General features: G+C 32.4%; 3 protein-coding genes across 3 annotated transcripts in view; 2 read left to right on the plus strand and 1 right to left on the minus strand.

Moving 5' to 3' along the window:
• Positions 1-2,337: 2,337 nt before the first annotated feature.
• On the minus strand, positions 2,338-9,025 carry LOC111710909 (inositol monophosphatase 1; the record flags this gene model as incomplete). Its single annotated transcript, XM_023485104.1, is given in 10 exon segments — positions 2,338-2,377; positions 3,523-3,586; positions 4,838-4,901; positions 5,686-5,754; positions 5,858-5,905; positions 6,656-6,745; positions 7,408-7,555; positions 8,229-8,278; positions 8,586-8,646; positions 8,926-9,025. Coding segments are annotated over 10 exon segments (726 nt in total), but the record flags the coding sequence as incomplete, so codon positions are not given.
• Positions 9,026-11,049: 2,024 nt separating this feature from the next.
• On the plus strand, positions 11,050-12,838 carry LOC111710908 (uncharacterized). Its single transcript, XM_023485103.1, has 4 exons — positions 11,050-11,897; positions 12,082-12,151; positions 12,460-12,501; positions 12,690-12,838. The coding sequence occupies exons 1-2, from the start codon at positions 11,075-11,077 to the stop codon at positions 12,096-12,098; spliced, it is 840 nt and encodes a 279-aa protein (XP_023340871.1). The 5' UTR covers positions 11,050-11,074; the 3' UTR covers positions 12,099-12,151; positions 12,460-12,501; positions 12,690-12,838.
• A 4,392-nt stretch (positions 12,839-17,230) lies between these two features.
• The window catches only part of LOC111710920 (protein CLEC16A homolog), a 27,501-nt gene continuing 23,498 nt past the window's right edge, over positions 17,231-21,233 (plus strand). Inside the window, exons 1-7 of the mRNA XM_023485117.1 lie at positions 17,231-17,419; positions 17,609-17,696; positions 18,102-18,172; positions 18,679-18,780; positions 19,593-19,657; positions 19,969-20,085; positions 20,646-20,749. Of these exons, the coding sequence (XP_023340885.1) occupies positions 17,297-17,419; positions 17,609-17,696; positions 18,102-18,172; positions 18,679-18,780; positions 19,593-19,657; positions 19,969-20,085; positions 20,646-20,749 (670 nt within the window). The 5' untranslated portion in view covers positions 17,231-17,296. The remainder of the gene's footprint in view (positions 17,420-17,608; positions 17,697-18,101; positions 18,173-18,678; positions 18,781-19,592; positions 19,658-19,968; positions 20,086-20,645; positions 20,750-21,233) is intronic.

A 21,233-nucleotide genomic window follows, 5' to 3' on the forward strand; every position in this document is an offset into this window, starting at 1 on the left:
TATCTATCTATTAATCTTCCCAAGAAAAGTATATATTGACAGTGTAAGGTGCTAGAACATTTATATCCCTTTATTGACATCAGGCCAATATATAAAAATAAAACAAAGACATATATATAAATATATCTTTATATATAAAGTTGTAATCTCTGTTTGTCTGTTTGTTTGTTTGTATGTCCTATCATAACTCTGGAACCCCTTAATTGACCGATTAGCCTCAAATTGTGATTGGGAACTCGGGAGAACCACAGAAATGTTCTTAGTTTGGTTTTGAGAGTAGGTCAACTTTAATGCCCGCATCATATATTACTTGTTATAACGAACCTATAGTAAGGAGGGCCGAGCAACATTAAGAAAAGACGATTTTTCTGCAAATCAAAATTGCTATGTGGAAACCGGGTTTTCTGAGAAAAACAATTCACAAACGTGAGCTATTTTTTTTAGATTTTACAGAAAAACTTTTTTTCTTGAAGTTGTTCAGATTGATAATACCAGCTGACAAACCGGAGCACTTCATCGAGGGAAAATAAAAAAATGAAAATAAAGTTTCTACGCATAATATCGTCGTTTTCTGTCCAATTCTGGATCTTTTTTAAATTCCACGGACAACAGCATCTTACGCTATAAAGTTTATAATCTGTTTAAAATAAACACTTTTATCCCATCTCACGTCACACTAAGCTAGTGATCTCACGTCAAACTAAGCTAGTGATCTCACGTCAAACTAAGCTAGTGATCTCACGTCAAACTAAGCTAGTGATCTCACGTCAAACTAAGCTAGTGATCTCACGTCAAACAAAGCTAGTGATCTCACGTCAAACTAAGATGAATTGCTCTTTAGATTGAAATCTTACATGCTTTCAATTCTCGTATTGACGAGCTATTGAGAAGAACATGTTCAGAATTTGTTTAATTAAAGGAGTTGAGTTTTCTAATACCCATATCTTTGCAATTTTCTAATACCCATATCTTTGCAACCTGATTGTGTAAAACCTTGATGTTTCAAACTTAGATTATTTGATCTGACAGAATTCTTAGTTTGAAATATCTAAGGTCCACGACATTGGGCTGCAAAGATATAGAAATTAGAAAACCAAAATTTGTGTCAATTCCTTTTCTTTTCTCATGTACTTACAATTAAACTAGAGGAGCTAAAAGGTCACAAAGTTGTACCAGTAATGTTGCATAAATTTGATCTTTCCCTTCTGTCTAAAATGTTCTGATCTTTGTCGCTGCTAAATAAATAATGAAAGTGAACGATATATTTTTTATTCTAAGGTTTAGTACAAAACTTTAATTCTGAAAAAATATTACAGAAAAAAGACCTTTTACTATTAAATTACAACAAATGCATTTGAAAATCATTTTAATATCAATTATTTATAAGTGAGGTGATGATTTTATCATAATTGTAAATAACTTCTAAATAAATAATTTACTAATCTCTTTCTATATTTATATTTGAGATATTAGATATCAATAATAATCTATTAATCTCTTTCTATATTTATAGTTGAGATATTAGATATCAATAATAATCTATTAATCTCTTTCTATATTTATAGTTGAGATATTAGATATCAATAATAATCTATTAATCTCTTTCTATATTTATAGTTGAGATATTAGATATCAATAATAATCTATTAATCTCTTTCTATATTTATAGTTGAGATATTAGATATCAATAATAATCTTTTAATCTCTTTCTATATTTATAGTTGAGATATTAGATATCAATAATAATCTATTAATCTCTTTCTATATGTAAAGTTGAGATATTAGATATCAATAATAATCTTCTAATCTCTTTCTATATTTATAGTTGAGATATTAGATATCAATAATAATCTTTTAATCTCTTTCTATATTTATAGTTGAGCTATTAGATATCAAAAATAATCTATTAATCTCTTTCTATATTTATAGTTGAGATATTAAATATTAATACGAAGAGTCTTATTATATACAAATAGATTGTTAAGATAAATAAGACAAATAGATGGCAACGTAGTATTTGTAAACTCTCAGTACAGCTGTATTCTTACATCACAACTCAGTATTGTGTCCGAAAAAATTATTAATGAAAGTGATAAATTTAGAATAAATAGGTTATCTTACAGTGAAAAAGGTGTAATTTTATGTCTTATTTATTTTCTGTTTTTACACTTTTTTATTTAATCTTGAAAACCATGTCAAATAATATGAGAAAATTTCGTTTTCTTTGTTATATTTGACACTTGTGACGTCGTGTATAATTGATCCATTTCTCTGTTTCCACCTATTGTACTTGATAATCTATTTGATTATATAGATTAATTATTAATATTATTTAACCTTAGATCCAGAAACATCTTGAACTACACCTCCAGCCTCCCTGAAAGATAAAGATAAAGTTTAAAATATTAAATAATGATAAATAACAAATGTTCGGAGACAAACAGAGCACGGGCCGCCGTAGTACATTTGAATTTCCGAGCCGGGTCAACCCATCCGGTCCCAGTTTGTACTGTATCGCCCGGACATTGGGTTAATAAAGCAGACACTCAATAGGACTAGCCGGTGCAACAAGGTTGACGCGGTCAGACTTTAGCTTAAATTTACTTTTACTAAATGGTCAGAGGTGCGAGAGAGTTAGTTGAAGAAGCGATAAGATAACCAGGAATGGTGTAATGTTGTTTCTGAAAAGGTGAGAGCTAGGAATTGATCACTGTCCAGAATATCGCTAAAAATACTATTCCGTTTGATATCTATTTACGTAAGATTTTATAATTTACTAGCTCAGGTAACCAGCTTTGCCTGGAAATTAAATTTTTTCTATAAAAGTCAATAATCATCTTAGAACTTTAAAACCAAACCAAGACAATTTCTGAGGTTCAACCAGTTCCTCAATCAAAATTTGAGGCAAATCGGTCCAGGTGTTCATGAATTATGCTCGGACATCGAAAGAAACCATAGAGAATAGAATATATATTAGAGGGGAATTTAAAGAATCTCTCGGTATGAATTTTTTCAGTCCCTTTCAGCCTGAAAGCGAGTTCAAAGTGTACAAATCATGTAAATGTTCACAAATTATATGCAGTAGAGTACATTAATACAGTATGTTCCCTAGACTATTCATTTCAATTTCGAATTTTTTAAAGCTGTTAAATAAACTTTATAATGAATTAGGGGAATAAAAAACATCATTTGATTTAAAGTTATAACGGAAAATCATCGTTTGTAAAGTGAAAGGTATAGAGTCTATGTGAAATGATCATTGGTCAATTATGAAACCAGCCTATTTCATAATTTGGTTTTCTTTTAACAATAATTTTAGATTTTCTATAAAATGATATTCCAGAGACCAAAAGGTTATATAGCACAAATATGTGAAGTACAACTGCAGTATGGAAACAGTACAACAAAATGGCCGTTTAACACTTTTTTCTAGTAAATTCCACTCTTATATATATTCTATTCTCTATTAAAGAAACAGACAAAAAAGAGAGATTATTACTATATATATATATATAAAGATACCTGACTATGAGTGATGGCCCAGCGTAATCCCAAATATGGAATCCCATCTCAAAATAAGCATCAACTAAAAATATTATAGTATAACATTTTTGAACTTAAAGGATAGTTTTGAATTTTCATTTTTAATGTCATTTATAGCCTTAAAAAGTTCTTTTAAAAAATATAGTAGAAAACGAAATAATAAAAGATAAGTCATTGTATTCATATTCTTATATATTTATATATACATTCTGTTAAAGTTTTCTTTTGATAAAAGGGGATGGTGGAGATGTACAATTTGATGAGGGGGGGGGAGTCCCTGCCTTCATTTTTGTAAAAATCTTCCAAATTTTACTGTACGCCTTTTTTCCAAAAATGAAATAAAATTGGACACTAATGACCTCTAATGACCTCTGTGATGACATGTAATGACCTTGACAATTATAAATTTGTTGAACTATGGCTTCTTGCATGTCAAACGAAAGCTAGAAACCCAGGAAACACAGTAAGAGCAAAGAATTCTGTGTTTGGCCTTCTAATGACCTCTTGTGATCTCTAATGACCTCTAATGACCTCCAAATTGAAAATATTTTAACTATGGCTTCATGCATATCAAAAGAAAGCTAGGAACCAAGACAGGGACCCCCACCCCCCCTCATCATCTAACAGGACATCTCCACCATCCCCTTTGCAAAAAATTTTACTTAAAAAAGAAAAAAATAGGAACACAAACCAAAAACGATCGTGTCAAGACGTTTTTGGAAAGTATATATGAAATAAAGAAAACAAAAACAATCTAAAAACGTTTTAAAACTATCGTTTTATTTGTTTGTTTTTTCATTTTCTTCTATTATAAGATAAAAATATTGCAAATTTTAACAAAAGCAAATCTTAGCAGAATACAGTTTTGATATAATGGAAGTATTATATAAGTTTTAAAATTGGAGAAAAAAATTGCAAAAAAAGAAGTTTTTAATGTAGTTTTCTATGTTTTCTTCCTTGAATCAAATATACGGGCATTATGTGTATTTCATGGCTATTTATTTATATTTACAAAAAAACTAAACTTTTCTGAAAAAACTTTGATTTTCAACACATCAATTTCAATTTCTAAGTCAACCCTTCAAACATGACATTATAAAAATTCATTTATTTATTCATATAACTGGGAAATAGTTTAGAAAAATTCTGTATTCTGCATTAATAATTTTTCTGAATTTTTCACCAATAAACTGTGGTGAAAAAAGTATTTAACTAAAAAGACTGAATTGTATTACAATTGTATTACAAACAAACGAAAATATTTTTATAAAAACCCATTCTGCCAATCACAAACCTGATCCCATGGCCAAATAAACCAGATTTATGCCTGCAGAACCATAAGATCTAATACTTCGAACCTAAACATTAATATAAAACTAAAGCTGGCAACTTTTGAACAAAATCAAGCCTGTTTATTTAGGTTGCTTCTTTGTGCTCATATGTACGAAAAATATCGCCTCCATAAAACATAAACAGTGAAACCAGTAAATGATGTAACTGATTATAGAGACGAGTGTACGGATTAGTGAATAATAAGAAGTGAATCAATAATTCCGCCAAAGGAAAATGAGCCTAAATCAGTTCATTTTACATTCAAAAGTTGCAAGCTACGCGGTTATATATATCTTCCTATGTTCCGGAATTATTACCAACTCAACATAATTTTCAAGTTGTACAAAAACTAAATATTTTTAAATTCTAAATGTAAACTTTCAAGACTGATATTGAACATAAAAGTAAATTTTCTATGTCTACCTTTTTTAATTTTTAGACTCTTTCCTTTGAAATATTACAGTCAGAAAAGACCCGGAATTAATCTATAATTAATCAGACGACTATACAATCTAATTTTACAAATATGATTAATGAAACGATTATATAAAAAATAGCCCTAGTCCTGCCAATTTCAAAATGTGGTCTGTCTTTATTGTGCGTTTAAAATTACCAAAGATATGTAAAGTCGTCTCATTACCTGTCAATTAATTCCGAGTCTTTCTGATTATGACTTTACACAAATAGAAAAATTTAACCATTGTTAGTTATAGATTTTGTTATTGGTAATGATTAAAAAATTAAATTTTCAATATCCCTACTCCCTAATTTCACCTACCCAACCCAATAAACAATAGAGAAAAATATTACCCTAGGTATAAATGTTGTTGAGTTTGTTGTTAACATATTTACTCGGTCCGGGGTAGCGGAACCTACTTCCTAAATTAAAAACATAGTTCAGAAAAAAATTACTAACTTCTAGATAAATACTTCATAAAATTTGATGCAGACGTTTCTTAAGTCTCACTCTGTAAAAGAATACCTGAACGAGGATGGCTGAACCAAGGCTCTTGCAAGACGAAACCTGGATCTAAATTCAATTATACATATAACTAAGTGGACTGCCTGGTTTTTACCAGATTCATTTTATTATTTATTGTGTTATTGTCTCTCCCACCGTCGTCTATCCGTGCTTGGTTTAAAATCATGATTTTAGCTAAATTGCCAGACGCTGCCCGTGAAATTTTAAAAACTTTTAACATTTTTTTATCGTATGTCACCTCCGGGGTACCACGCACGGGTAAACATAGGCGCAGAGTTTTATTATATAAATCATATAATTAATGTTTATCTATAAAATAAAACAAGACATTCTTATATATATGTTGCCTATAGCCGGTCAAACGGCTGGACCGAATGGGGTGAATTTTTGTGTGGACACTCATGAGTGGGGAGGGGATGCCTTAGCTAAAAAAATCGAATTTCTTATTCAACATTTTTTTAAAATATTTAAAAAAAAATTCCACGGGCAACGCCGGACCCTTCAGTATTTTAATAAATCCGTTGTTACATAAATCAGAAAAAATTTATTCTTAAAATCAACATAAAAATCAGGACTTTTTAATAATGATTGTCAAAAAAGAAATTGACACGAAAAAAATGAAAAAGACGAATTTTTTGGTGAATTCAAAAATACCCAATTAACAAATCGCTAAAAATTACACCTAAGATTCCTTACAAGAATCCCAAAAATTGCATCTTTGAAGGCAGTGTTCAATCATCTAAACATTTTTTCAAATATGTGAACAATCCCTTTATAAACATTTTTTTAAAGTCTTACCTTAGCACCGTTATAGAAGGCCCCTTTACCCCGTCTTGCAGTCCACAGTTGATCCAGGATAGGGTTGTAAACTATACTAAACTCTACCTCCTAGTGGGTTGTACACTATACTAAACTCCACCTCCTAGTACATGATAGGGTTGTACAGTGTACTAAACTCTAACTCCTAGTACATGATAGGGTTGTACACTATACTAAACTCTACCTCCTAGTACATGATAGGGCTGTACACTATACTAAACTCTACCTCCTAGTACATGATAGGGTTGTACATTATACTAAACTCTACCTCCTAGTACAGGATAGGGTTGTACACTATACTAAACTCTACCTCCTAGTACAGGATAGGGTTGTACACTATACTAAACTCTACCTCCTAGTACAAGATAAGGTTGTACACTTTATTAAACTCTACCTCCTAGTACATGATAGGGTTGTACACTATACTAAACTCTACCTCCTAGTACATGATAGGATTGTACACTATACTAATCTCTACCTCCTAGTACATTATAGGGTTGTACACTATCCTAAATTCTACCTCCTAGTACATGATAGGGTTGTACAGTGTACTAAATTCAATTCACTAGTACATAATATAGTTGTAAATAATAGTAATAATAATAATAATAACAGTAGATAAAAATGATTATTATTTTGTTTTGTAAATGTAAATTTCAAAGTACTGTTTGGCTAAATTAATTTGATAATAAAACCGGAAACTAAATCTTGTACAATGTACAGTCCAGTACCTGTTCCACCATGAAAGCTAGAATTGTACAGATATGCGGATTAGAGTGTACAAAGTTGGTAGTTCCATCAATGGGGTCAATGACCCAGGTGGGGTCATGGGTCAACTCACACTTCAAACCACCGGCAACACTCTCCTCGCCAATAAATCTGGAGAAAATTCCGTTAAAGTGACCTTGCATTCATAGGGCGGGGTATGTCCGATTCACAGCAGTACCCTTAAAAGCTTTTTATGGCTACGAATGAATGAACTATCCATGTTTTTAACTTAAAAAATTTATCATTTTCGTTTGTTGTTAATCTATACAAGTGACTTTCGGGTGTCTGCCGCAGATGGAGGAACTTGTCAAAATTAAACACTTTTCAGATTGGAACGCGTTGATATCTTCGACATTATCTATCAGTTAGATTTAAAGGGTACCGTTTAAATCGGACATGTCCCTCTTTAAATGCATGGAGGGTCATTTGATGTTACAACAACAGTAAGGTAGATTTGTATAATTTAAAAATTTAATTTTTTCAACAATTTTTTAATTCCAAAAAAATGTAGACCTGAACCTGATCCCTACATTATGCAAAAACATTTGATCGACTTCATTAAGTTTCGAAATATAATTCTCATTTAATAAAGTAAACTTTTAAAAACAAAACCAAAAAATACAAGACTAAAACTTCTGTAAGAAACCCTAAAAAATTCCAAAAATGTATTTATAAACAAGGATGTATACAGATGGTTAGTTCTGCTTCAAAGTACTGATTAACATGAAAGGGAAAGGGATACTAACAAAAGAGTGCCCCATGTAAAATAAAAAATCATGTTTACCTATAATTAGGAAACTTGTTCTCTAGCCCTTTTATCAACACTCTTTCAACCTGAATAATAAAAAACCCTTCATTTTAACATCTTTATTTAGTTAACTATATATTTGTTTGCTAAAGCTGCCCAAACGGCTGGACCGAATTGGTAACATTGGATAAGAAAATCAAAAATAAAACTTTCTTTAAAAATAAATTAAATTTTTTTTAATCCCACGGGCAACGTTGCGCAATTTAGGTAGTGAAAATTTAAGATTTTTTTAAAACAATTGTATTACTTGATGATCTTGCCCGATATTTCATAATTTTATTTTATTCTTAACTTATTTTTCATTTAGATTATTAAAAATATATGTATTGTTACCTCTTGATCTGTTTCTGTTACTAAATCCGTTGCAGAACTCTTTTCTGTCACAACTTTATCCCTTGAAAGAAAATAATAAAAAAAAATAAAAAAAAAAACCTCTCCCTTGCGCCCCTGAACTTTATGTGTTTTTTTTTAAAGGAAAATCTTCAGATATACAAAATATCATTATTAAGATTCAGAATGAAAATTTGATGCTTTCGATCCTTCTCTTTTTTTATGGATTGTTAAAAACTTTTTCAAAAATATTATGTTAAAGGGACTGAGTGCTAACGTAATTTCATGGTAAGCCACGTTTAAAATCTTTTCTCTGATTAGAAATGATATTTTTTAACATTACCTAAGAAATGCGTTTTTAATAATCTCTCCTACTTTTTTAACAATTTCCAAAGCAAATTCAAATTCAGTATCCCAGGTGTTTACCTCTGCCATTTTTATCTGTAAAAATAAAAAAATATAAAAATAAAAAACTTTCATCTTTTTCATTTAAATAGTTTTAATTGTTATGTTTGCTTAGGATTTAAAACCTTTAAATTATGTCAGAAATTCATTAAAAAACTGATGCAAAAAATTATTATTTTTTTTGTTAATTAAACTTACATTGAAACTTATATTTCTTCATTCTATTTCTCTATATTTTGTAATATAATTTTTATTTTCATATTTATTTTCTTTGATTTATAATATTTGTGGTGAAAAGATAATGAGAATAACAAAACTTTAAATTGATGATGGGGGGGGGGGAGGGGGGGAATAAAGCATCCCTTTCTTAAAAATACATAGTAAATGATGTACAACGTATTTGTTTAAATCGTTTGACAATGCATTATTCTTTAAAAATCGGAAATCTTTTTTATTGTATTTGTAGAGCTTCTCATGAATTCGCATATACCAGGTAATTGTATCAAGCAACTTTAATGTGTTATGTATAGCGGCAATAACTTTATGTATGTTGTTTATGTATGATGTCACAAATACAATTAAGTGCGTCCTCAATGCACTGCTGCATTAGCTACTTATTTTAGATATTGCACAAGGACAATTTCTTTTAGCACATTATTCATTAATTATGCATTATAGACTTTTATTGAGGTCCAATGTGTCATGTTTTACATATTACTTGAAGAAAATTGCTTCTTTGCAATTTAATTATCTAATGGTTGGCATGAAATGCAAAATGAAATAACAAAATCCATGTTTTAAATGTTTCACACACACTGCAGGCATTATTGCTGGTTTCCATGGAACTTCATATAGTACATTCAATACAATATCTCTCTATCCTGTATCAGCTGAAAACTAATATTTCTGATAGAAACTTCAGCCGGGAAGAAAGCTGTATAATGATAGATAGATAAAGACGAGGTATATGTAGAAAAATGTAGATTATTAGTGTAGTAAAAAGTAAAGAAAAGTAGACAAGCAGACAACCAGACAACCAGACAAAATACAAATAGACCAAAAGACATGATTAGACAAGTACGGACAAGTAGACAGGTGGTGCAGTGGACAAAATTGTAGATAATTGTAAAGTAGCCTATATTTATATGTTTACAAATAGATATTCGTAACAAGCAGATAGTTGTGGAAAAGTAGAAATTGAATAGACAAAAATACCTTAGTAGAAAAATAGACAAGATTTAGAAGTAGAGAATTAGAGAAGAAAACAAGTAGACAAGTAGACAAGTAGACAAGTAGACAAGTAGACAAGTAGACAAGTAGACAAGTAGACAAGTAGACAAGTAGACAAGTAGACAAGTAGACAAGTAGACAAGTAGACAAGTAGACAAGTAGACAAGTAGACAAGTAGACAAGTAGACAAGTAGACAAGTAGACAAGTAGACAAGTAGACAAGTAGACAAGTAGACAAGTAGACAAGTAGACAAGTAGACAAGTAGACAAGTAGACAAGTAGACAAGTAGACAAGTAGACAAGTAGACAAGTAGACAAGTAGACAAGTAGACAAGTAGACAAGTAGACAAGTAGACAAGTAGNATCAAAATACACTTTATGGTGCATTTTTACAAATTTCAGTTTAGCAAAACTATTAACACGGAAATGATTTTACAATTCTCAGTATACACTCAGTCCTCAGTCCTCATTGATTTTCATGACAATCTTACTTTGCGAACAAAAATTATTTTTTTTCTTTAATTTTCGTTTTTTTAAAAGTAAAACAAAACATTGTCAAAAATTTGTAAATAAGTTTTAACCCTGTTTTGAGTAAAACGTTTTGAACAGATGACGAAATTGGAGCGGTCTCCGCAACAAAGGCCGAGTCAAGTCTGTAGTCCACCAATAGGGGAGCAGGAAGTGTAGATCACGTGATCATATCAGCCAACCAAAGGACAGTGTTTTTAAAGATATCCACCATTTTGGATTCCTCAGTTACTCGTTACGAAACGTTCAGCGCCAACAGACACAGAAGAATATTCTCGTGGATTTTTATCTTTTCTTGGTAAGGTTTCTGCTGATTAAAGGTGGAAATTATGTCAGATTTAATGTCTTTTTCTTTTTTTGAGGATCCGGACCTGATTCCGGCCATTCCTGAGGACGATTCAACCGCCTGGAAGGAGTTTTTCGTCTCTGAAACAGATCAACACCTAGCTCCAGATATGGATCTGCGAGCAGGCCAGGGATCGCCCGATTCTGGCGTCGATCTGTTTAATTTCGACATTGACAATGCATTTATGAGTGATAACGATCCTGTAATGAATCCAGATGATCTTGAAGATGAAGTTAATTTTCTATTTAAGCCCAATCTTGCGTCCACAGGGCTTGCATTGGATTTCAGTATTGCAGATATAGATAATGTGTTCGAAGATGAACCAGTGAACACACCCTCTCAGTCCTCCACCCCTACAGTGATCTCCGAAATTGTAGAGGCTGATCAAACTGAGCAGACCTCCGAAACTCCTGATATTATTCCAGTTTTAGAAGTAGCGGAGAAATCAACCGAGAAAATTCATACTTACTCCCTCAAAGCTCCCAGGCCTAGTCGTATCAGATCCCAGCTGTCTGCAAGAAATTGCCGATCTCGTATGTCCGCTAAGAAACGGAAAATGTATGAGCTTAACGACCCCCTGCCTGACCCAGACGCAGAGAAATGCCGACTTAATGCTATTAACGCTAAGAAGAACCGTGAGCGGAAGAAGCGTGAGCTGGAGGCAGCTGAGAAGGAAATTTATAGATTGAGGAATGAGAATTCCGAATTAAGGAACGAGGCTGAGAATGCTCGTGAGGAGCTAGATGAGGCTAGGAATGAGTTAGAACAGATGAAAGCTCAACTTAAATTGGCGGGGTTTCCAGTAGGTAAACGATCAAAGGTTTCCTTTTAGAAGCCATACCCTAAGGGCCCTTAAAACAGACATTTTCAGACATTTGCTATTATCAAGGATAATGGTGTTCAGATAATTTATATATTGTATTGTAATTTGTGATCTAATTCCCCATAAATAATGTACTACTATGCTACTACTAATTGTTGTTATTATAGACGAACCAGAAGAATAATTACAGGCGAACTGCTAGTAAATGTCAGGGTGCATTGCCTCTAGTCATGCACGGTACGTATATAAGCTACGTCTTGAGGGCACAATATTTGAATTGTTATTATCTTTAATTTTTCAACCAATGCTTTACATTTTAACTTTCTATTGTGCCCTAGCCAGGGTTTTATCCAGATTTTTCCATTACGGTTAAGAATTAAACAAATGTAAATTTTTCAAATGAACTTAATCTTGATCAAATCCTGCTTTTTAGTGCTGTTGCAAGATTTTTAACAAATATTGTTTCTTTATTCATCTTGCCACTTCACTGTTGTCTAGTAGCTCTATATACAAATAACTAAATGTACTAAATAATAATTTTACAGCACGGAGTCTTGTCTGCAGAATCCAGTGCAGCAGAAACTATGGTGGGTTTATATTCACATACCATAGCTGTCCCGATCTTCTGTCGATAACAATTGTTCTGAAATATCGACGGTAAATTGGGACAGCTATGTATTAAATCCCCGTCAAGATTGTGAGAATTTTATCTTTTTTAATATCCCTCCCATACACGCACACTTGACACCTAGCTATTAAATCTGATGTTTTTCAGGACACGTCGTCTGCTCCGACCATCCTAGGTTAAAAGTATTCATTCTTTTAGTAATTATTTGTGGGGAATTATTTAATTATATGTGAACAATTCATTCAGTTAATCATAAACCATTTTTGTTTTTAAATAAAGATTTATATATTGTCAAATTGTTCTTTATTTCCTTCCATTCAAATCAGTTGAGAAATTAATCAAAGGTTAGATATAGTCTGGTTAGAAACTGTTAAATTTATTATTTTTCAGACGGCTAGCTTTAGATCCTGGTTTCTCGAAACTCAATGAACCTGAACCTAAATATACACTACACAGGGTTACTCGCTGAGGATGAGACAACGGGAAAGTTTTTTATATTATGGATTGAATCCCTGCAAATGTTAACTTTTCTTTTCCCGATTCACAGTGATACTCTCGAAACTATTTTCTAAGCAATAATATGGGATATAATCTCGCTTTCTTTGTTAAGTGTTGAACTTTGAAATGTGCGAGTCACTTTTGTAGTAAACCCACAATTTAATTTATCAGCTATTATTATAAATATGATATCTAATTTTTTCTGATATAAATCGGGCAGTGCTGTCTTAGACTGAAGTTCGCTTAAAATTATCCTTATTTAAAATATTGGACCAATTGTTTCATCCTTTGTGGGTAACCCTGAAACTTAACTATTAGATTTTTATCATAATTGAATTATAAGTAAAAATCAATTACACTTTTTGCATTTAAGTGTGGAATCGTATTAATAGTGACTGGAAAAGTCTTACACTATAATTTAAAGAATCCGGTATTTGGATTAAAATAGGGAATCTTAAAATTGTCCTAAGTCGTACAACATTTTGCATGGAATGCAACAGATTCCTGTTAATTAAAGGTTTTGTACCTTCTAAATAATGATTGATTTTATCAGTGCTGAGGTTACCGAATACTGATCCGTCGGATCCGCAACAGTTGGGCTTCCTGGATCTGGATCCAAGAGACTATATAACTGCTAATAAGTCTTTCTCAAACCCCAAATCTGATGTGATAAAAAATGCTCAATGATTCATGAAGTTTTAGGTTAAATTTTCTTTTGTTTTAAAATCAGTAAACATTCATTATCTGGATCTTTTTTTCCTGGGCGGATTCCAAATCTTCATCAAAATTAAATGAAAACCAAGCATTAGATTTCATTTTGGAAAATAATTTATTATCTTATTTTTCTGGAATCATTAATTAAAGTTATTTAACAGAAGTTGTAAATGGCCGTTGCTATTGGATTATAATGATATCAAAAGAGATAAAATTACTTGTTAGTTTGGGAAATTAATTAAGTTCTTATCAATATGCAATATGAAGCATAAAATGTTTTGAAAATCGACCATGTTTGGGTGAACGCTTGTTAGGTACCGAGTAAAATTTGCAGAAGTAAAAAAACCAGTTATATATCCACAAGTTCATTAATTTTCACAATGTTTCGACGATTTGAACTGATTTACAAGACGGTTTAGGCAACAATAATTTCATCCATATAATCATTAAAATCCGTGTGCCATGGCTATCTTTAATTTAGTTATAGATTCAAGACATTTGTTTCACCCTGGTTGGAAACTCATTATTGAAACCTGACAAATTCGATATCAAGCGGTGCTCATACTTATGCAGGGAAAACTAATGCTTTTCAAATTTAAAAGTGCACCTTTGGATATTGAGATCAAGCTTTTAAGATCTTGATTAAAGGAAAGTTTTAACCTTGATGTAGCTTTGTCATTCATAGATTTTGAGAAGTTGTATTTTTCTTTAACATTATTTAATCGAAAGAACAGTTTTTGATTGAGATAGGCATTGACACCTTATTAAATATAGAGTTTGGTTAAAAGTTAATCTTTGCCATCGTGTAGACATCAAGAGGAACGAGACGATGTTTTCAGAAAAAAATGCATAATGCGCGACTGGGCCCAACACGAAATTGGAAACACTTTTTGGTTAGCTCTGTAGTGAAACAAAAAGGAATGCAAACGTGGAGACAATTTTTTTAAATTAAAGTAAATAAATGGCGCCACAGGGAACTTTCTTGTCAATTCTTAAAAATCAAATGAAAGGGCTAGAAGGTGCCTGCTCTCTCTTCTTGCAGTCCTAATTTGTTACAGGGGGGGGGGGACATCCCCCCAATTTTCTTTGAGAGGGGGGCGTTACCCCATTTTTCCAAGGGGGGGGCGTAATCCCTCTCCCCCTCATATAATAAGCCGCCTTCGGCAATAATTGAATTGATCCGGGTTGAAAAGGCCACCAATTCGGACATTTTTTAGACAATTTACATTTTTCTTCAAAATATATACCCTTTTGATAAACGTGCTTCTTAAGAGTTAAGAAAATTTTAAAATGGGTATTGATTTACAATTGACCAATCCCCATCCATAGCTAGTGAAAAGGGGTGATTTTTCAGCTTTGGGGAAGAAATCGAAAGTGTATGGCTTGCTGCAGGCAATTCTTGAAATTCCTTATGTATTGAGGGAAAAATATTCGTATTGATATAAACTACTGCACAGGGATGAAATAAATTTTTAAATATTAAAGCATTCAGCAATTTTTAAAACTTCTTTTCCCAGTCTCATGATCCTGCATACAAATTAGTAATATTTAATTTTATTGATTTTCAGCCAAAACATAAAAATTCAATTAAATTCAAAACACCAAAATCTAACCAATTTCTCCGATCATGGGTTGATAATTTGATATAAGTGTCAAAAGGTAGGGACGGGTCCAAAAAAAACCATGGAATATTTTTAAGGGGCATTTGAATCGATCCGAAGAGGGGAACAGGGAGAAAGTAAGGAAGGAAGAAAGGAGAGTNCCGGTAAATTCCTTTTATTCAAACGCCGTATCAAATGAGGGGTTTCATTTCATTTTCTTATTCATGCGTTAATTTTGTAAATGTTGGGTTTCAAATAAGTCTTTTAGTGCTAAAATGTTGGGGTTAACAAAAGAATCAAATAAGGTAGAAGATTCCAATGACCTTAATTGCAGTTATTGCTGGAAGCTCAGAGAGCTAAATGAATATTTCAATTCTTTTGGCGTCCATATCCTTGGTATCCACAGCAATAAGTCTGGCTTGTTGCAATCATTTTAGGACGGATTATTCTGAGCCTGGTGTATCGCCATTATTCAATAAGCCTGGTGTGTCGCCATTATTCAATAAGCCTGGCGTGTCGCCATTTTTTAATAAGCCTGGCGGGTCGCCATTTTTCAATAAGCCTGGCGTGTCGCCATTATTCAATAAGCCTTGTCGCCAATATTCAATAAGTCTGGCGTGTCGCCATTATTCAATAAGACTGGCGTGTGGCCATTATTCATAAAGTCTAGCGTGTCGCCATTTTTCATTAAGTCTGGCGTGTCGCCATTGTTCCTAGCCTGGCGTGTCCCCACTGTTTTATTTTTGGCAAGTCGCCATAGAGTATTTCTTGCGTGCCGGCAATGAACATGTTTGGGGGATCGCCTAGATCATAATTTATGGCGCACCGCCATAGAGTATGGCTGGCATTCAGCCATAGATCATGTTTGACTTTTTGTGATAGATTAGATTGGGCCATATATTCAGTTTTGCATGTCGCCATAGATTCAGTCAGCATGTCGCAATCATTCTAAGTCTGGCTTGTCGCTATTATTTTAAGCATGGAATGTCGTCATTGTTGCAAGTTTAACGTGTCGTCATTATTTTAAGCTTGGCGTGTCGCCATAGATTAAGCCTGACTCATGTCTAGCATAGCTTCATAGATTTTATCCAGTACGTTATTATTAGTTATGCTTGGTATGTCGTTTTTTTTGTATGTCATGTCAGGTAACCAGATCCAGAAATTAGCTAGCAGGGAAGGTTGGTATTAAGTATTCTTAATAAAACCTGATCACAGAGCCAGAGCTTATCCGTATGCAGATCTATATCCACCCTCGGCCTAGCTGAACAACAGTTATCTAGAAAATTCTGCCAGGAAATTTAGATTTTTTAAAAAATTATCAGCAGTTTTCAATTCAAACGAGATTCTTCAATTACAATTTCTAGTTTAAAACTATCCATTTCAAATCCATTGTACACAAGAAATATGTAGCTGGATATTTTGAAATTTTCAATTCTTAAATGTTAATTTATAAAAATATCTTTCATCATAAACCTAAAGCTTTCAACGAATTGACTTGTCCGACATCGAGTCAACATTCACCTGCTAAACTCGAAAATTACGTCAATTACATGCTTCAATCACATGCCCAGGGTCTCATTTTAGATATTTTCTTAAGTGTTGTTTAGTTAGATGAGTTTGATGCATGTCGGAATGTTAAAAAGACGGATTATCGTAGGACTAAAGTAGCGTAGAGCCGAAGTTGCCATACTTCTGTCAGATGACACATTTAACCAAACCAAATAATTTTCTGATTTGTAAGAAAATCCTGATGGGAGTACGAAATATGAATTACGATGTTGTGAAATAGTTTTCGTACTAAACAATATTGGCATTGCACAACGAATTTGTTTAACAAGATTAAAACAGAGATTTAAAAAATTAATAGTATACCTTTTAATAGCATTTTTTTCAGATAATGAATCTCAAGACTGAAGCTGTTTCCATGAAGTGAACAAGAAAATGTTTAAAAGGACAGGATTTTTCGGGGGGCTGTGGAAGGTGAAAAATCCCCATTCCCTCGAACATTTGAAATATCTGTACAATGTGCTGTCTAAAAACCAGACTGTGAATGATAGCAATAAGGTAATTTTAAGTTACATGTTTTGTGGATGATATTGAAGAATACATACAGGGTGTATAAAAATAAACGGGGAAGAAGGGTCGGTAATTTTGTAGAGAGCGATTTTTGGACCCCCCCCTCCTATCAATTATGGATTTTTAATGTAAGAGGATCTTAAATGAAAGACATGTAACAATTTTTATACTGTTTAGAGTCAGTTGGTTGAAACACTTCGCTGTATTGCTGAAATACTGATTTGGGGAGATCAGAATGATAGTTCTGTATTTGACTTCTTCTTAGGAACACACATCATTTAATTTTATTTTTTACAGTAAGAAAAAATTTTTTATGTTTTTTTTTCACCGGAAGAGGTGGGAGGCGGATCTCTTATGTTTATAGATAAAATTACCCCATTCTTTACAAATTGAATTTTCATACACTTTAAAAGATGTTTTTTAAAGTTGGGTTACTTAATTCAAGAAACAGAAGGTTTTTTGTAAGTAAATGATAGTCGAAATTTAGTGAAGAAATACTAATCAGAGATTAAATTTTCACAAATTATTCATTTGATGGAAAAAGGTTGTATAAAATGCATTCCCCTACCATTTCTCAAAATGTACAGAAGGGGAAAAACATGCCAATTTATTAGCAGAGAGAATAGCTTTTAAACTTGAATCAAATGTTTGTATTTATTGTGTGAACTAGAGAGGAACATGTTATCATTCTTCTTGAAGATTATGGATCAAAAAACGGGAAACAATTACGTTTGTGTACAGGTAAGAACACCAAAGGACAAAACTTTTGAAAACTTGAATCTGTCTGTAGCTTCTGCTATCTACAATTTCTAATCTCTAAGCTCCGCGGCTAAATATTTGAATCAATTGTGAATTATCTCTTGGTAAGTCATGGCAGATTTTCAGTAAATCCACGTATTTTAACTTAAATCCTTCAAGTTAAAAGTTTGGACATAAATATTGACTATCGAGTTCAGTCTCTGGATCTCTGCGCTATTTTAAAATAAAAGGTTCGGCCCCTGGAATATTCGTATTTTAACGGGGCCGGGGAAGGGAAGGTAGGGGGAAGGGGAGGTTAAAGTGCTCCTAAAAAAACTTGCCAAAAGAAAACAATTATTTGAGTTAAGTTAGATCGAATTCATACTTCATTTTTTTTTTACTTTTAGGAAAAATAAAGAATTATGTATAAAAATAATACTTGATTTTGCGTAAGAAAGAGTCTGAAAAAAAGAGAAATTTTTATTATTTTAATCCTGTTTATTTTATAGTTACTGCAGACCTTGAATATTCTATTTGAGAATATTAGGAATGAGACTTCTATTTACTATCTTCTCTCCAACAACCATGTCAACTCCATCATAATTCACAAGGAAATAAATCATCAGCAATAACTACAGGGTGTCCCAAGAAAAAGGTAGTTACGGTAATTGAAGCCTTTTCGGGGATTTAAGATATCTCAATCTTGGACCATAGCAAAAAAAACAATCAATTCTGGAAAGGGTCTTTTCTATCATATTGTTACAAAACCTTGACTTGTTAATGCTTAAGAAGGCGTCAAAAACCTTATTTACTTTGTTATCTTTGATATCCTGTATTTTTATCAATAATTTTCTTTGTATAATTACGTAATGTAGTTGCGTGGGGTACTTAATATTATGCAGGTGTAGATTTTTGTTGACAAAATGCAACATAAAATGATAGAAATCGTTAGGTTTTCTTAAATTCCGCTATCTAAACGTCCTTTCTCTGAATTAGAAACATTTTGGCGTAGAAAACTTCTCAAATCACAAACCTACTAAATTACTAAATTGTCTTAAATCATTAATACTAAATGTTGGCTAATGAGAGACGGTGTGACGTGAGAATCCGCCTGGCAAGTGTTTCTTTCATGATTTAATATTGTGGGGAAAGTGTCAAAACTGTTAAATGTGCCAAACTACCCGAGGCGGTTTTTAACGTCACAACGGGTGAAACCCACTAATCTGCCAATATTAAATCGAGCAAATTAGAAAAAAGCGCAAGTTTCTTTATTATTACTTTAAAGTAATAATTATTAACCGTAGATTTCAGGATTTGTATCTACAACTAATTTGATAGTTTTTTCTGAAGCTCTGACCCTCTTTTCAAATATTTGGCTCCTCCCTTTAATTAAAGATAAAGTTTGCTGATTGGTTTGGTTTAGTTTGATTTCTCTGATGAAGAAGTAATGGCCTACTACATCTCATTCTTGAAAACCCTCTCCTTCAGGTTTGGTTAAACCATTTAATTTAAATCAGATAAAGATTTTGATATTCGGCATTTTGACTGATTTAATTGATTTTTGGNTATAATGATAAAATCCGTTAAAATCTGAAATGTTCATTAACAAATACCAGTAATGGGAAAACATTGTTGATTTCCAGTTTTCATATTTTACCCCCTAACATTTTTGTTTGTTTTTGTTTTGCAAGGAATACAAAGAGAACATTTTCACAATTTAAATTGAAGATCCTAAAAGCATAGTATGAGGGGTTTGCCGGGATTAAAGATTTTAAAGAAAATTTATATTTTTATTTCAGGCTGAACAAGCATACTATTCATTTCTTCTACAACGAGCATACTCACGACTTCCCGTTGTACACAGAGGCAATCAAGTTCTTTAACCATTCAGAGAGTATGGTCAGAATTGCTGTCAGGTAAAATCATCGAAATCTGCAAACCCGCAAAATCCGGAAAATCTGCCAAATATGCAAGATCTGCAAAATCTACAAAATCCGCAAAACCCGTAACATCAGCAAAATCCCCGCTCGGTTTCCGTATTTTCCATTATCCTACCCAGCAGTCTTATTAAATGATAAATCAAGTTTCTACCAAAAAATTTAGCAGAAAAGAAGAAGATTTTTAAAACTTGTTTTATAAATCTAAATATTTATGAGTTGAATCCGGATCTATTTTTGCACAGAGCTGGAAACTGTTGTGTTGACTACTCATAATCCTAAGCACTTGATCTTGATATCCACATCCACTGTGGGCACTTAGAATTTAATGATTAATGCTTAATTTCGTCTCTTCAGTTATTCCTACAGGTTACGATTACCATGCGGGATATTGAATTAAGAGTAAATTGTTCTTCAGGTTAACAAAAGAGATTTTATTAAAATAAATTTTCTCATTTGTAGAAACAAACATTTTGTTCAAATACTCTTTGTTTTTTCTTCATTTATTTCATTTATTATTATTTATATTTCTACTTTAGGACTTTAACTCTAAACGTGTATCGGGTGGAAGACGACGCTATGCTGAAGTTTGTAACAGATAAAACTGCTGCACCCTACTTTTCCAATCTAGTTTGGTTTATAGGTAAACTGCTGCACCCTACTTTTCAAATCTAGTTTGGTTCATAGGAAAACTGCTGCACACTTCTTTTCCAATCTAGTTTGGTTTATAGGTAAACTGCTGCACCCTTCTTTTCAAATTTAGTTTGGTTTATAAGTAAACTGCTGCACCTTCTTTTCCAATCTAGTTTGGTTTATAAGTAAAACTGCTGCACCTTCTTTTCAAATCTAGTTTGGTTTATAGGTAAACTGCTGCACCCTACTTTTCCAATCTAGTTTGGTTTATAGGTAAAGTGGTGCACCCTACTTTTTCAATCTAGTTTGGTTTATAGGTAAAGTGCTGCACCCTACTTTTCCAATCTAGTTTGGTTTATAGGTAAAACTGCTGCACCCTACTTTTTCAATCTAGTTTAGTTCATAGGTAAAACTGCTGCACCCTACTTTTCCAATCTAGTTTGGTTTATAGGTAAACTGCTGCACCCTACTTTTCAAATCTAGTTTGGTTTATA

The sequence above is a fragment of the Eurytemora carolleeae genome, unplaced genomic scaffold, assembly GCF_000591075.1.
Source record: "Eurytemora carolleeae unplaced genomic scaffold, Eaff_2.0 scaffold953, whole genome shotgun sequence".
Classification (NCBI taxonomy): Eukaryota; Metazoa; Arthropoda; class Copepoda; order Calanoida; family Temoridae; genus Eurytemora; species Eurytemora carolleeae.

What these genes read in the sequence shown, in the direction of transcription:
- LOC111710908 (XM_023485103.1), top strand. Translation starts at nt 11,075, where the DNA reads ATGTCAGATTTAATGTCTTTTTCTTTTTTTGAGGATCCGGACCTGATT.